Source organism: Thalassophryne amazonica, chromosome 5, assembly GCF_902500255.1.
Source record: "Thalassophryne amazonica chromosome 5, fThaAma1.1, whole genome shotgun sequence".
Taxonomy (NCBI): Eukaryota; Metazoa; Chordata; class Actinopteri; order Batrachoidiformes; family Batrachoididae; genus Thalassophryne; species Thalassophryne amazonica.
Genome location: NC_047107.1, coordinates 117,999,955 through 118,016,543, shown reverse-complemented (window position 1 = coordinate 118,016,543; position 16,589 = coordinate 117,999,955). Strand labels below are relative to the sequence as shown.

The 16,589-nt window shown below is 41.4% G+C and overlaps 1 protein-coding gene across 4 annotated transcripts in view; it reads right to left on the bottom strand.

Annotated features, from left to right (window-relative positions):
• The window catches only part of wdfy3 (WD repeat and FYVE domain containing 3), a 168,797-nt gene that overhangs the window by 88,015 nt on the left and 64,193 nt on the right, over positions 1–16,589 (bottom strand). For 3 of the 4 annotated variants that reach the window (XM_034171177.1, XM_034171178.1, XM_034171181.1), the window contains exons 11-16: positions 15,202–15,473; positions 14,460–14,657; positions 10,278–10,361; positions 7,556–7,745; positions 6,279–6,493; positions 4,662–4,774 (exon numbers count right to left, since the gene is read on the bottom strand). In XM_034171177.1, coding sequence (XP_034027068.1) covers positions 4,662–4,774; positions 6,279–6,493; positions 7,556–7,745; positions 10,278–10,361; positions 14,460–14,657; positions 15,202–15,473 — 1,072 coding nt within the window. The remainder of the gene's footprint in view (positions 1–4,661; positions 4,775–6,278; positions 6,494–7,555; positions 7,746–10,277; positions 10,362–14,459; positions 14,658–15,201; positions 15,474–16,589) is intronic. The other variant, XM_034171179.1, reaches the window with a different exon arrangement.

Here is a 16,589-nt window from a genome sequence, read left to right as displayed (position 1 = left end):
AGACATGCTTGAACCCTCGTGCGCATGCGTGAGTTTTTCCACGCCTGTCGGTGACGTCATTCGCCTGTGAGCACTCCTTGTGGGAGGAGTCGTCCAGCCCCTCGTCGGAATTCCTTTGTCTGAGAAGTTGCTGAGAGACTGGCGTTTTGTTTGATCAAAATTTTTTCTAAACCTGTGAGACACATCGAAGTGGACACGGTTCGAAAAATTAAGCTGGTTTTCGGTGAAAATTTTAACGGCTGATGAGAGATTTTGAGGTGATACTGTCGCTTTAAGGACTTCCCACGGAGCGAGACGTTGGAAGCCTTAAGGACAAGTTGGAACATGTCCAGCTGTTAAACAATTTCTCATATACTCACTCCACTGAAAGCCATCAAAAGCCGCCTGGATTTTACAAATGGTTATCAACACGGAGGTGTTTTTCCTGTGCCGCCGCACCGCGCCAGCTGCGTCCCGACGCTCGGACCCGTCCGCATGTCTTTCATTAAAAAAAATCTCCTTTAACAGTGGAATATCCAGATAAACTGCTGAAACCGACTTCTTCTGAAACTTCTCTGTTCTCTCACGACGTCCTGGATCAATAGAGCCTGAAATGTGGAGGTTTTCAGCTTGAAACAGGCTGACGACGGCGCCTGGGACCGCTGCGCGACGTCTCGCTCCGTGGGAAGTCCTTAAAGCGACAGAATCACCTCAAAATCTCTCATCAGCCGTTAAAATTTTCATCGAAAACCAGCTTAATTTTTCGAACCGTGTCCACTTCGATGTGTCTCACAGGTTTAGAAAAAATTTTGATCAAACAAAGCGCCAGTCTCTCAGCAACTTCTCAGACAAAGGAATTCCGACGAGGGGCTGGACGACTCCTCCCACAAGGAGTGCTCACAGGCGAATGACGTCACCGACAGGCATGGAAAAACTCACGCATGCGCACGAGGGTTCAAGCATGTCTGACGTAAAAACATATGAATGAAATCCATATAGTTTTTGAAAAAAATAAAAAGGACCTATACTTTATGGACAGCCCTCGTACTTTTACAGCTAGGAATGAACATGCAACTGTTTTTCAAGCTATAAGTACATTAAAAATAGTTACCTTCTGTCGTGATCTGGCACTTTAGGGTCTGTTGGTATAGCTCTGTACCTTTGTCCTCTTCCATGCCTTGAGTCTTCTATGCTTTTATTTATGTCACGTTAAGTTTTCACAGTCATGCTTTGGTTCTAATTGGTTTTGTTTCATTTACTCTCTCTGTATCTTTTGCTTGCAGTGTATATAGTTTTTCTTATTGTTTGCTTTCATTATTGGTCCCTCTAGTTGCTTTAGCAGGGTTCTAGCTAGCACAAACTTGAGTTACGGCCCGTTACGCTATAATTTTGGACCGTTACGATTTTCAATACAGCGTCTGTAATCAACCATTTCTGCAGCGCGACTCCTGTTTGAAGCGTGAATCGAAGCAATGCTTCGATTCAATGGCTCATAGCTCTTTGATTCGCTGCTCTTCAAAAGCGGTAAGTCCGCTTCTTAACCCCTCTGAAAGCCATTAAAATATCATGAGTCACTTTTGTGTGGATTAAAGTTACTAACTGGGACTCTAGTTGCAGTCGAGAAACGAGAATCATCCTCTGTTCCGTGCTTCAAACGCTGCTCAGCTCGCTGCTGAGACAGAGTCCGCTCGGAATTAATAACTTCAAAACGAATCGCCGCTTTAAATAAAATGACACCTCTTACAAACGTTGCAATACAGACAATAAACTACAATAGACTAAAACGTTTTTTTTCCTCCCAAAATGAGATGTGCTGCATTCTTTATAAACCTGACCTGCAGCACAGCTGCAACAGCTCAGCTCATAGGTATGGAAAGACATTCATGCCAATAATGTCTGAAAGGAAATGCTTTTGACAAAAACTAACAGATTTTATTTCTGATTATGTCCAGAGATCAAGGATCCACCATGTAGAGTTTATTATGTCCAGAGTTTAAGGATCCAGTAACCAATTTCATATTTATTTACTTTAAGCCTCAATACAATGTTCAATTTCAATTTAATCAGCTTATAAAGCACCAAATTACAACAAAACCCGTCTCAAGGTGCCTCACACAGAACAGTTCAACATAAAAAAATTTAATAAATAAATAAAAATAAAAAATTCAAATACCTAATTAAAAACAGAAGTAAAAGAATAAAACATAACAAAATAAAAACTACTCATAAGAAAGAGAATAAAAACAGGTTTTAAGTCTTGACTTAAAAATGTGCACGGACTCCGACTGCCTCACTGAGGGCCATGTACTGGCTAACCCAGAATGAGACTGCCCACTCAACAAAATTCCCCACCCTTCTGGACATGATGATGACTTGGGCTGTTGTACCTGGCTTTTCCCCTTTGGGTACCCCTAGAATGGCCAATTTTAGCTTGAATTTACAAAAGCTTCCCCCCTTCCGAAAAATGATAGATTTGATATCGGCCAATAGTTTTTCAATACACTAGGGTCAAGTTTAGGTTTCTTAAGTAATGGTTTAATCACTGCAGATTTGAAACGTTTAGGAACAGATCCAGAAGTTAACGAAAGATTAATAATTTCCAGCACAGTCGGTCCAAGAGTGGGCCACAGGTCCTTAAACAGTATTGTTGGTATAGGATCAAATAAGCAGGTTGTGCTTTTTGTTGGCGTAAATTCTGTACATCTAGGTAATACCTCAGAAGTGGTGCCCACCTCAATAGCAGGGTGTAGTGGCTGGGTTAAGGCATGCCGGGATATGTTTAACCTAATGTGTTCTATTTTCTTCTCAAAGTAATCCAGGCAATCTTGTGCTGTAAAAGGAGAGCGAACTACAGGTGGTTGTCCATGAATAAGTGTGGCCACCGTGTTGAACAAGAACTTTGAGTTATGCTTGATTGCGTTGATCAAATCAGAGTAGTAAATCCGCTTTGTAGCCAATAATGCATGCTTATAGTCTAAGATAGCGCCATGCCATGCAAGTTGGAATACTTCTAATTTTGAATGACGGCATTTCCGTTCTAGACCTCTTGCTTTAAGCTTGAGGTCACGTAGGTAATTACTGTAGCAAGGTGACTGTGATTTGGGGGAGCGCGGTTTTAACAGGTGGTGCAATCATGTCAAGTGTAGTCTTGAGCACTGAGTTTAAACTATCCACAAGTCTGTCTACTGACTGGGTATTTGTCAAATGTGAAGCTAAGACATCAGGCAGTCTAGCTTCGAGTTCAGTCTTAGTTGAGGAGTTGATGCATCGCCGTAATGATATATAAGGTTGTTGTTCCACTAAACACGGTAGTGAAACTGTAAACTTAATAAGTGAGTGATCAGAGACCACTGATGTAAGAGGCATGATGTCAATACTCGTGACAGCAATACCACGTGCGAGAACCAGATCCAGGGTATTTCCACTAATGTGCGTTGAATCCCGAATGCATTGCCGAAATTCTAATGCATCCACAGTTTACATAAATGATTTGCAGAGGGGATCAGAAGGCTTATTTATATGAACGTTAAAGTCGCCAATGATCAGAATGTTATCTGCACTAGTTGACAAGTTAGAGATGAACGCACCAAATTCATCTAAGAATTCAGAATATGGGCCAGGCCAAGTATTGAGCATCCAGAGTTCCGGACCTTATTCCAGCCACGTTTCTCCCTAAGCAAGTAAGTCATGTTTCCCACGGGGTAGAGCTACATGTCTAAAAGAGTGACTATTATTTTGCTATTTTCTCTAAAGTTATCAGTGGTATAGTGCTCGTACCGGTAGACACTGAGTCAATTAGTGTGCCTGAATCACGCACGCTTCATATGCAAAAATCCATAATGTTGTTAAAGCACATTTTAAAGCTATACATAATACAGTGAAACCGCTGTATTTTTACCCACAGTCATCATACCGTCCAAATCTCATACCGGCCCATGCTTAGTCCTACCACCTTCTGTGCCACACCACACCCCGCCATGACACCTTTAAGCTGTTCCAAAATATGTTCCTTGTGGAGCAGGAGAGAGAGGAACAAAGCGTCCAGATGAAACAGTCTTCTGTGATTCTAGAAGTGATTAGAGGTGTTTTCAACATTCAAGGTTTGGCAGAAAATGATTAATCCGCTACAAATAATTATTTTATATACAGTATCTGGAGCAGAAAGCAGGTGGGATTGTGTAAGCAGGAGGGCTGAGCTGCTCCAAAAATAGCCTCTCAGGTCCCTCGTAGCTGCCAGGTACTCGGAAAATGGGCTTTTAGCAGCGTCATCCTCATGACACACACCTCTATAATCCTCGTTAGTCATCATAGTACCTCGTACACAAACTGCCCCACGCTGTTGTTGCTAAATTTTGAGCATCTTGAAACTAGCGCCACACTCAGAGATGAGCCTCGTTAACTGAAGATTGTGCCCTGACACAAGGATGTTTTTGATTCACGCAACAGCACGACCTGTGTCCCACCCGCTTTGTGATGGTAATTTCACACTCAGAGGAGGAAAAACAGGAATGTTTTGTGTTAAGTCTGAAATTAAAATGTTTTTGAGGGTGCTGCTGCTATGACAACACAGTGCTGTTAATCAGAGCCACTGAACACATCAGAAAATGATGGGCCTGACAAACAGGCAGTAACAGGCGCCGCACAGGGCCGATTAGGTTTGGAATCTTTAGTCTGTATCTTACTTCTCATCTCTGCGTCGTAGCTGAGTGAGCTGGGTTTGTGCACGCGGTACTGCTTCAGAAGCTTCTTATCCCAGGCTCCGCAGTTCAAAGGGTTTCCCAGACGTAAGAACTCCCTGAAGGGGAAAAAGCACCACAACACCTTTGATTATGATTAAAACACATTACAACAAAGACTGAAAAAGCTACGACAGATTCAAAGGAATAATTATCTGATGTGAGACAAGTATTTTAAGAAGAAGATGAGCTGTTATGAGAGACAAACAGAAACTGAAATTTTACAAGAAAAATAAATAAAGCCAAATGTTAGAATAAAGTCAGGCCGCTGAGAGAAAAAAAAGAATATCTTGAGAATTAATAACATGTAATAACAACAACGACGACACTGTCATAAGAAATATCAAAATCTCATAACATTTTCTCTATTTTGGCAGGCTTTATGCTCATTATATTCAGTGGTGGACACAGCCAACCAAGATTAGCTTCGATAACCATTAATCCAATAGCTGAAAAGTTATCTTTTATGATGCTAAACTGCTAAAAAAAAAATTATCTTTATTACAGATAACCGATAACCTTTAGTACTGATTCGGACACAGCCACATCAGATTACACTGTCGGCTTCTGATAAACCAGTATCACTTTCACGTTTGGCTGATGGGTAAATCGTTTCACTTAAAGTGCTTTATGAATAAAAATAAATAAAATATGGGTGCCTTTACTTTTCCATTGGTCACATGAGATCTGGGTGGAAGTGGTATTGAAAAGTCAAGCACAAGGTCACAACCGAATAGTTTGGAGCCAATAAGGATAAAACCAGGTGGAAAGGACGCGTATTCATCAACGATAAAGCTGCACAGAACCAAATACAATGATATCACTGACTCACAAAGAATCAATTAGCATGAATCTATGTCAAATATGTGCAACGTGGGCGCTGCGCTCTGCACTGAACAGTTTTTACTGTCTTCAAACCTACAAGAATCCTGTCCGGCTTTAGAACTGTAAAAGCAGGTATGTTCAGTGTGCATGATCCTGCACAGCTGCGTTTATTATGTTTGGGTTCTTAAATGAAAACAGACTCTTTGTGGCAGTTTGTGACGAGTTAGTGACAGCCGTCACGGTCAGAACAAACGCAGACGGCAAACAGAAGCTCAGCTGCCACCAGCGTGAGAACCCCCACAGGAGGAGACGACGGTGACAGAAGACTGACAGCAAGAGGAGACGAGGACGGCTGCAGATATCATCAAACCGCCGCCGCCACCGGGGAGGCGTCATTTACACATGAAAAGAACCAACCAAGGCGCCTGTTCCTCAACACCAACCTGGCATCTCTCATAGCCCATCAAGTGGAAAATAACAACCGTTCATTCACGTCGGCATCCTCAGATGTAATTTTGACACTTCCGAACAAATTCACGCTGCTATGCTAACTGCACCCGCTGGGAACGGATCAATCAGCGTTCAAAGAACCTTTGAACACCATTTCACAAGATGGAGCCTCTGCGATCCTGGAGCCACTCCCACTTTTTAACAACCAAATCCCACCGTGCTTTAAATCCAGCACTAAAACTCCATGTGCTGTCTTGGGGCTAACAGTGCGTGTGTTTTCATGGTTACCTGAGTGCCATCGGCTGCAGCGCCTGCGAGGCCAGCCTCTCGAACATCCTCTGCAGCGGCGGGTGCAGTGGGTGGTCCTCGTCGCCCAGAGCCTGGCTGCAGCGCTGCAGCAGGCGCTGGTGCAGGCATGCCTCACACAGCACCTGCTGGTTCCTCTCGCTGTTCACCAGCAGCTGCAGCACGTTGGACACAGCCAGCTGCAGGTCGAGCGCGTGCTGCAGGGCAGAAAAGGACCAGGACCCACGTGAGTTCAGCACAAACACACCCGAGGTTGGCTGACACTACACAGACGGCAATCTGGTTTATCACTCTAACACTGTTAATGTTAGCATTCAGATTTCATTTATCGTAAAACTGGATTCACAGGATTTTTGCTTTGTGTGGATTTTTATCCAACACATTTACTGTGTGTGTATGTGTGTGTTTGTGTACACCTTCAGAAAGGAATTCCTGAAGAAAATCAGATAAAAAATATATCTTGATATAAGTACTATTATAAGAAAAAAAACCTCAAAATTTTGAGAAAAAATAATGATGAGAAACAGCAAAAAACAGCCTTTTTTACAGCAAAAAAAGGGTGTAATATATATTTTCCAGCATACAAGTCACACCAATCAACTCATTAATTTGGGATTTTTGTGCATTATTGTAGCAGATTTTTCATTACTGCCATTTATTCTTTTATTTATTTATTTTTAGTGCTTTGATTCCTGGGAAAGTCTGATATGACCAGCCATAATTATTATTAATAACAACGAATGTATGACAAAAGTTGCAGGATCTCCCAAACTACTACTAAATACAGAATTATTTTGCTATATTAAGATTTAACTTTTATTATGTTCTCAGTGTAAAAGAAACTCTAAAATCATCATAATATCACCTAAGGGGTGGTGGCCAAGTGGTTACTGCACTTGGTTTCAGTGCAGAAAGTTCCCAGTTCAAACCACCACATTTCTCCATATAATGTGGAGTTGCATCAGGAAGGGCATCTGCCGTAAAACTTGTGCCAATTCAACATGCAGATCCACCTGATATTTGTTGTGGTGACCCCGAGTGCAAATAAGGAAGTAGCTGAAGGGACTTACTTTTATCATCTGATTTTAGAATTCCAATTTTATTTTATTTTTTAGAAGCTGTAACATGTTTACAAAATATCAAGAAGAGCTTTGAATCCCAAAGCTAACATTTTAGTGTGTGGTCGTATAATTAACTTTTCTCCATTTTTCATGGGTACAGCTGTGGCGGACACAAACAAAGAGTCGTCGTTTCGTCACCTCTGGCTGGCTGTCTGAGGAGACGGAGGGCAGCAGGTCCACCATGGCCAGGATGGCCCCGGGGTGGATCACCACCATGTCAGCCAGAGCCGAGGAGGACGCGGGGTGGGAGGGATTGGCCAAGTGGAGCTTCAGGTCTGCCAGGGCTTTAACTGGGACGGTGGGACCCGACGTTCCATAGTATCCACGTCTGGATGAACAAATAAGGGAGGGAAAAAAAAAGTTAACTCGAAGCCTCTTTGCAATGAGCCTTTAACACTACAAAGTGCTTTAAAATAAAACCTGAAACTTTAAGGTGCAGAAAAAAAGGTTCTCTGGAGGTTTTCAACAGTTGGGGTTCATTTTTTGTTGAGGAAGTCAACAGCAAAATCTTTGGTCCACCGACACGCGGAACCACACGTCAGTGGACTTACAGCTGTCTGTATTTAAAGAAAATAACTCGAACGCTGCATTCACATGTTGGCTGCAGATGTCCGGCTGGTTTGGAAAAATTTCACCACCAGTGGCTGCAAGTGCAGCAGCCGTGCACAGGGCTGGGAAAGAAATCAACTTTTATAAAAAAAAAAATTTAAAAAGTCCTGATTTTTTTTATATTATTATTTATTTAAATTGACCTTTATTGATTTAAATCAACTTTTTTATTTTTATTTATGTCACTCTTCTAAATGAGACTATACAATTAATATCAGTTAAAATCTTTATCGACATGTTAAAACATAAAGGTGCACATACAACAATGTACAAGGTTATTCCATTCCAAATATAATGACTACAACTAACATGTACCATTACCTGAATGGAAAGTCTCGGTTTGGACAATGTTATTGTTCAATATTTGAAAGCATTTTAGTCCTATTTGGCACTTATTTAGCCATATGCAAAGTTCAGGTTGCAATTTTCAGGCTTCCTTCCTATCATAAGGAGCAGAGACAGACAAAGGCTCCATTCATGCATGACTGAGCATGACCCTGCTGGAGATAATCTTCTAATTAGCCCACCTGTGATCTTACCAGGAAATTACTGACTTGAGATTCTTGGTCATTATTTGTCCAAGTAATCATAATTACCATTAAATAATGGTACTGATTTCACAGTTCAGTGATGTTTTAAGTACTCATTTCTAAAAAGATAATTTTTGATTAGCTTTTTGATTAGCTTTTTGATTTTTTTTTACAGTGAGTTAAATCATGATTTAAGTCATGATTAAAATCAGCTGATTTAAATGATACCAGCCCTAGCTGTGCAGCGCTATAGGACTACAACTAACGATTATTTGCAAAATCAATTCATGAAATGATTATTTTCTCCATTAATAAATTAGTTATTAAGTCTACAAAAATGTCAAAAAAATGGTGAAAATATTGATCAATGTTACCCAGAGACCAAGGCGACGCCTTCAAATGTTTTGCTCACAGCCAAAAGATATTCAGTGTACTGTCAGACAGGAGTAAAACACTATAAAAAAAAATGAAAATATTCACATTAAGAAGCTTATCAAACTAGTTGCCAATTAATTTAAAGATTGACTAATAATTGATTAATCACTGCAGCTCTACACACCATAATGGAACCTGCTGTCAAAACCTAAAAATCTTCTACTTTTACCGTCTGCTGCAGCATCAAGGGCAAACTGGATTCTCCAGTAGGTCGAGTCACGTCAACTGGGCGTTTGGCTCCTTGATGAAGTTTTGCTCTTCATCAGTTCTAGTTGGACGAGTGAGAGGTTCAAATGTTTGTCTTCTGTGATGTCACATTGATGTCATTACTTCTGCCACAACAGATGAAAAGCGAAACGTATTCGAGGAACTAAACAAGTCCAGGGGATCATTTTAAAAAAAACAGGCAGCAAGAGGTGGATTATTTTATTTTCCGAGTCACTCTGTTGTAATCCAGTAAATGTGAGAAATTAAGTTGTAGCATCACAAAAAGTTGAGCTTCTTTTTAAATATACATTTGCTGGATCTTTCAGTAAAGTCAATCATTTGAGAAAAAAGCCGCAGGTCACAGGTCAAGGTCAAAATCTGGGCCTAATGCTTCCATGTGGGTGACACTTAAAGTGACGATTCTGAGGAATTCATTAAAGACACACTTTGGTGACTATTCTGTCAGGCAGAAATGACTCCTCTGTAAAATCAATAAAAACCTGTACTTTCGTTTCATTTTCTGGAAGAGATGTTTCCTGAGTTCAGTGGAAACATTTTCAAATCACTGCCTCTCTAATTCTGTACTTTGTACTTAGGGCTCCTTTAACACGAGTCAGCACTTTCTCTACTCACACATGGAGGCGTCTGAGCTTATGGTCGGCTCCCACAGGGAGACGCAATGCTGGAAAAGCTGCAGTCTGCACAAAATGCTCAACTTCACAATGACCAGCAGTAAACTTCTTAGGTCAAAGGTCATAGTGCACGTCCACAATGCCACAGGTTTGTAATGTGGGACTCGGAGGCACTGTCATGTTCCTCTCTTTAATGAGTAAAAACCCACTGAAAAATGATAAAAGTGAGGCTTTCCTGTTGAACAGAAGGGTTATTTTCCCACTAGCGAGTGTCTTCAATGCCAACTGAAGGTCATATGAAGGAATTAAACAGGATGAGAGTGGGGAAAAGTGTACAGGAGGGAAAAATAACAGCCCAGTTTATAATGACTTTATTTTTGTTTACTGCACACAACTTGAATTTTGGCACTATTTTCTTCCATAAAAATGGCAAAGTGCTGTTGCTACCTCTTCCTGGCGAGTGCTGGCGTGCCCCACGGCGAGGGCAGCGAAGTCTCCTGAGTCAGGCAGGGAGGCATGTGCTCCGCACGACTGCACGGCGGTGCACAAAACAGACACACACACACACACACACACACACACACAAAAGGAAATGCATGCAGACAGATCACAGCCAGGAAGAACATCCAGGCCGCAGCAGAAGTTAGAGGAAGAGGAAAAAGAGAAGGAAAGGAGCTGTTAGTGTGCAAAGAGAAACAGGATCAGAGCTACAGCTGAGGCACAAACAGGACTTCAGGCGCAAGTTTGTCTGGTACTTTCATGTGGTGCTGATGTGACAGAAGCGTGCAGACGCTCTCTACTACCTGATGGCCAACAACCACCTTTTCCTACTAGCTTTCATTTTTACTTTAATCTCATAATTAATGTCATAAACACACGGGCCACTTCATTAGGTACGCATGGTCAACTGGACATTAAAGTCAGTATCTAGGCAGAAACTCATTCAGGCATGTGTAGACAGAGTGCAGAGGAAGTTCACACTGATCACCAAAACAAGAAAGAAAGAGCTCGAACCGAACATAGGAAGGTGGAAGAAAGGTTTCAATCCAGGCATCGAAGAAAGGCAAAGGCGGAAGAAAGGTTTCAATCCAGGCATCGAAGAAAGGCAAAGGCGGAAGAAAGCGGTCAACCCGGGCATCGGAAGGCGGAAGAAAGCGTTCAACCCGGGCATCGGAAGGCGGAAGAAAGCGGTCAACCCGGGCATCGGAAGGCGGAAGAAAGCGTTCAACCTGGGCATCGGAAGGCGGAATAAAGGTTTCAATCCGGGCATCGGAAGGCGGAAGAAAGCATTTAATCCTGGCATCGGAATACAAAAGAAAGCGTTCGATCCGGGCATCAGAAGGCGGAAGAAAGGTTTCAATCCAGGCATCGGAAAGCAGAAGAAAGAGTTCAATTTGAGCACTGGAACGCAAAAGAAACATTTCAATCCGAGTATTAGAACGCGGAAGAAAAGAGTTCAATCCGGGCATCGGAAGGCAGAACTAAAGGTTCAATCCGACATAGGAACGCGAAAAAAAGCGTTCAATCTGGGCATCGGAAAGCAGAAATAAAGGTTCAATTCAGGCATTGGAATATGGAAGAAACATGCAGAAAAATCTTTGAGGAAAGTTTCCAGCAAAAAAGGTCCAATCGAGTATTTGAAAGGCGTCCCTAATCAAGTGGCCAGTCTGCATATTTCCTTCCTTACAACAAAATTTAGGAGTATACTTTTTCCATCCAACTCAATACAATTCATATCCACACAACCCACGTGCCCACTCAATTCCACCAACCGGAGAACTAACAGGCTTTTGTTCTTTCAGACATAAAAGCCAAAGGAACATTACGGTACCTCACTCATCAGTCTTTCAGAAATTCCGTCAAGTAGCTCCATAAAATCTGCCCCATATTCAGTTCTGGAATACCAGTGACGGAGGACCAGTGAACCTCCTATTTTGGATTATGTTGGTGTCTCTTAACACACAAAGACTGTATTATAAAATAAAGACAGACAGACCAATCAAGTTGCTTGTGAAGCCACTGTTGCTTGTTGAGAAGTTGTACTTTAACAGCTCAAAGTTTCCAGAGATGAAGTCCAGAACAAGGCCTGATTCATAGTACAATAATCCTCACAGGGTTTAAAGACACACCTGCACATTACATCTGCCAGCTGTCATTCAAAGATATAATGTCACCCATTTTCAATTAATTTTTTTATTTTCATTTATATAGCGCCAAATCACAACAAGGTTGCCTCAAGGTGCTTCACACAAGTAAGGTCAAACCTTACTAACCCCCAGAGCAAGCACACAGGCGACAGTGGTAAGGAAAAACTCCCTCTGATGATTTGAGAAAGAAACCTCAAGCAGACCAGACTCAAAGGGGCAACCCTCTGCTTGGACCATGCTACAGACACAATTAACAATACAGGAAATTATACAGGAAATTTTGGGAGTCCATGCAGTGTATAGGATGGAAGGCCTGCAGAAGAAGACACCACACCCATCTCTGAATGTGGCCGCACCTTAAACAGAGAGAAAAAAAAAACAGAATCAGGGGGCAGAAAGACAATAAATATAGTATAATTTATCAGCATTTAGGAACAAGAAAAACAGAAGAAATAATAAGGTGACTGCCGGCCTAGCTCTAAGCTTCAGTAAAAGACCCAGAATTTAGATAAAGTTGAGGCCACGGTCCGCTCCATTTACTAATAAAATTCATTTTAAAGGGTAGAAAGCATAGTAACATACTATGTCAGTATGCTAGCCGTACAAAAGGGAAAATAAATGCATCTTAAGTCTGGACTTGAAAGTTTCTACAGAATCTGTCTAGGGCTGCAGCTATCGATTATTTTAGTAATCAAGTATTCTATCGATTAATCAAGTAATCGGATAAAAAGTACTTTTGTGTTTTTAAACATCAATAGTCCAGGGCTCTCCCTAAGCAATGGCACAATGTCGCTGTGCCAAAGTCTTGAAATTATGCTGAAATGGTGATGGGATGTGGCCTTCTATCCCCCCCACCCCCAACTTGCATAATTTAACCATTTTGAGTTTTTTGGTTTTTTTTTTGTTTTGTTTTTTAAAGGCTGGTGGACTGCATCCCTGATTTTTTTATCCCTCTTTCTCTGCGATTCAGCAGATGCATTTTAGCTGGAGGTTGAACATGCAAGCCTCGCAGTCACTTTTTTTTTTAAGTTACCGTGTTTCTGAAGCATTGTGTATTTCCCAAGAAAAGCAAAAAATAAAAAGCAAAGCACTCAGTGCGAGACTGAACAAAACAGACAGCAGACAGCTTCGACTGTGGGTACCCGGCCGTCGGGTCAATAGTGACTCACCACGACGAGCAGACCATGGGTTTTTTAAAAATAGACAAACACACTGCTTCATTTTAAATGTGCAATAAGTCTATTTCAGATGATCGGTGTGGACCCTCTTCCTCTTAAAAGGATCTATTTTACTCTGGGTCATATAGGAAAGCGGTAGCTTTAAGGGCTAAATTATTAGCCATTACACGGCCTGAGTGCATGCTCTAGTCTTCTGTTGTTTTTCTGGGGACATTACAGCACCACACACAGGCCTGGCATATATACTACAACGTTAATCGAAGCTAGAGGCACAGAATTTGCCTCAATCATTTTTTATAATCGAATTATTCGAGTAATTGTTTCAACCCTAAATCTGACTGTTTTATTGATGCAGGGAGATCATTCCAGAGAACAGGGGCACGATAAGAGAAAGCTCTGTGACCCGCAGACTTTTTATTCACCCTAGGGACACAAAGTAGTCCTGCACCCTGAAACGCAGAGCCCGGGACGGTACACAGGGTTTAATTAGGTCAGCTAAGTAGGGAGGTGCCAGTCCTTGAATAATTTTATAGGTTAGTAACAGAACCTTAAAATCTGATCTCACAGGGACAGAAAGCCAGTGAAGAGATGCCAAAATGGGTGTAATATGGTCAAACTTTCTGCTTCCTGTCAAAAATCTGGCAACAGCATTTTGAACCAGTTGAAGACCCCTGATGCTGGACCAGAAATAAATCAAGCCTATTGAAAATAAAAACAAAGCAATGATCATCTGTATCAAATGCAGCATGGAGATCCAATGGCAACAGCAATGACATGATATTAAATTAACAGTGAACAACAGATCAGTCATCACATATGTGAGTCCAGCTTCTGCAGAATGATGCAGCATGAAAGCCGACTGCAAAGGTCCAAAAAGATTATTCTTCAACAACCATTTCAAGAACCGGCGTGATGCAGTGGGCGGCATCTAACGCGTTATTGTTCTAATGAACCTGTCAAGTATTGTTGTACATTAGCTGTTAGTGGTCTGCAGAAATTCACTGTATATATAATAAAGTTATTTGAAAGTGATGCTCACATTGTATTTGAACCCATTTTTCTCAAGAGTTTCTTAAACCAGATGGTTCAACGATTTTCTACAGAGTGAAATTTAACACTGTCAGTGTCAAAACACTTACAGATTAACGTAAAAATCTGCTCTTTGCCACAGAATATATGAAGAATATTAAAATTCTCACACAGCACTAATTATACAATAGAACATAAATTCTGTATGAGTGTTGCATGAATGTCATGTTAATTTGCTGTCTAAATCCGTCAGAAAGCTTCTGCAGTGCACTGACCTATCAAAGGAGTCGGTGGCCATCTTGTACAGGTAGATGAAGAGCTTGCTGCAATGTTTGAGGGTGGGACAAACGCCATCACCGGCACAAATGGCAGCAGCAGCCTCATCTTCCAGCAGCCTCTGGAAAAGCTGAGCGTTGGATGGAAACACTCCTGTGGGAGCAAGTTTCTTTGTGTCTGAGAAACAGCCAAGCAGCCTGTAAGGAGAAAGACGCAGCACGAATCAGCAAAACCACAGCAGCAGGCCCATAGCACAGTAAGGGGGTGGAGCTTCATCAGCCAATTAGCCAAACGCTATATAGCCAGTTAGCCTCACTATAATAGCTGACAGGCTTGGCTAGTGCATATCGAAAACAAAACTGAGCTTGTTGGCCTATTTTGTATGTTGCTAATTCTCACCAGGTTGTGACAAGCTAATGCTGAATATGTTAATTAGCATCATGCTACATTTCACTCAGCTGTGCATACAAAATTACAAATTATTCTTGAACAGGAGGTAATGTTGAAAAAAAATGCAACAAGTTTCAACAAAATCCTAATCGCCTTTGTAAAAGTTTCTGTAGTTTTTCATTTTCACACAGAACACTGAAGATTTATGCAGATACAAGAACTTGTATGAATGACAACAGGGCAAATTTCTGAAAAATGACAACGTGCAATTCTAAACAAACCTGAGACGCACCATCAGAACTTGCACAAAAAAAAGAAAGAAGAAGAAATTTCCATTTTTATTTTTCTTACCTGACGGCATCAGCTAACTTCTCATACTGGATCTCCGTGCGAAAGAAGTGGGAGTTGGCAGGTTCATAGCGCATGGCAGCGGTCAACGTGCAGAAAACGGTGTGCAGAAGCTCGAAGACTTGGTTCTGATTGGCGCGCTCCCAGCCGTGCTGCGGCGGCTGGCACAGTGAACGCTCCATGGCCACCAGCAGTGAGGTGACGTAGACAAAGCCGCCCACCTTCCGGAACACCGTCCGAGTGCGATGACTCTCTCGCAGCACCGCTAACAGGGCCTACGACAAAACAGCAGAGGGAGAAATGTTTAGACTCAGTGACACAACTGATATTACTTATTCTCAACACTTGCACATAAACAGAATGTTTCATTCTAAACATAATTTTATTGTGTATTATTTGTAAATTTTCTCTTATAATTTGTCTTGAAACTACAACCAAAAAACCCGCATAAAACTAAAGACATTTTTCTAAATATATTCTTGAAGCATCACTTTTCCATTTTTTAAACTCTGCAGCATTTTTATTTGCATAAATAATAATAATATTAATAATAATAATAATTTTATTTATAAAGTGATTTCAATCAAAGTGCTGTACAGGCAGTAAAAACAAAACAAATAAATAAAAGGTTATATATATATATATATATATATATATATATATATATATATATATATATATATATATATATATATATAGTAGGGTTCAGAATAATAGTAGTGCTATGTGACTAAAAAGATTAATCCAGGTTTTGAGTATATTTCTTATTGTTACATGGGAAACAAGGTACCAGTAGATTCTCACAAATCCAACAAGACCAAGCACTCATGATATGCACACTCTTAAGACTATGAAATCGGGCTATTAGTAAAAAAGGCAGAAAAGGGGTGTTCACAATAATATTAGCATCTGCTGTTGACGCTACAAACTCAAAACTATTATGTTTAAACTGCTTTTTTTAGCAATCCTGTGAATCACTAAACTAGTATTTAGTTGTCACTCGGGAGGAGCTCGGAGTCGAGCCGCTGCTCCTCCACATCGAAAGGAGTCAGTTGAGGTGGCTCGGGCATCTTTTCTGGATGCCCCCTGGACGCCTCGCTGGAGAGGTGTTCCGGGCACGTCCCATGCGGAGGAGGCCCCGGGGAAGACCCAGGACATGCTGGAGGGACTACATCTCTCGGCTGGCTTGGGAATGCCTTGGGGTTCCCCCTGAGAATCTGGGGGAGTGGGTGTGGATCGGGAGGTCTGGGCGGCTTTGCTTGAGCTGCTGCCCCCGCGACCCGACTCCGGATAAAGCGGAAGAAAATGGATGGATGGATGGATGGATGGAAGTATTTAGTTGTATAACCAGTTTTTCATGATTTCTTCACATCTGCGAAGCATTAATTTTG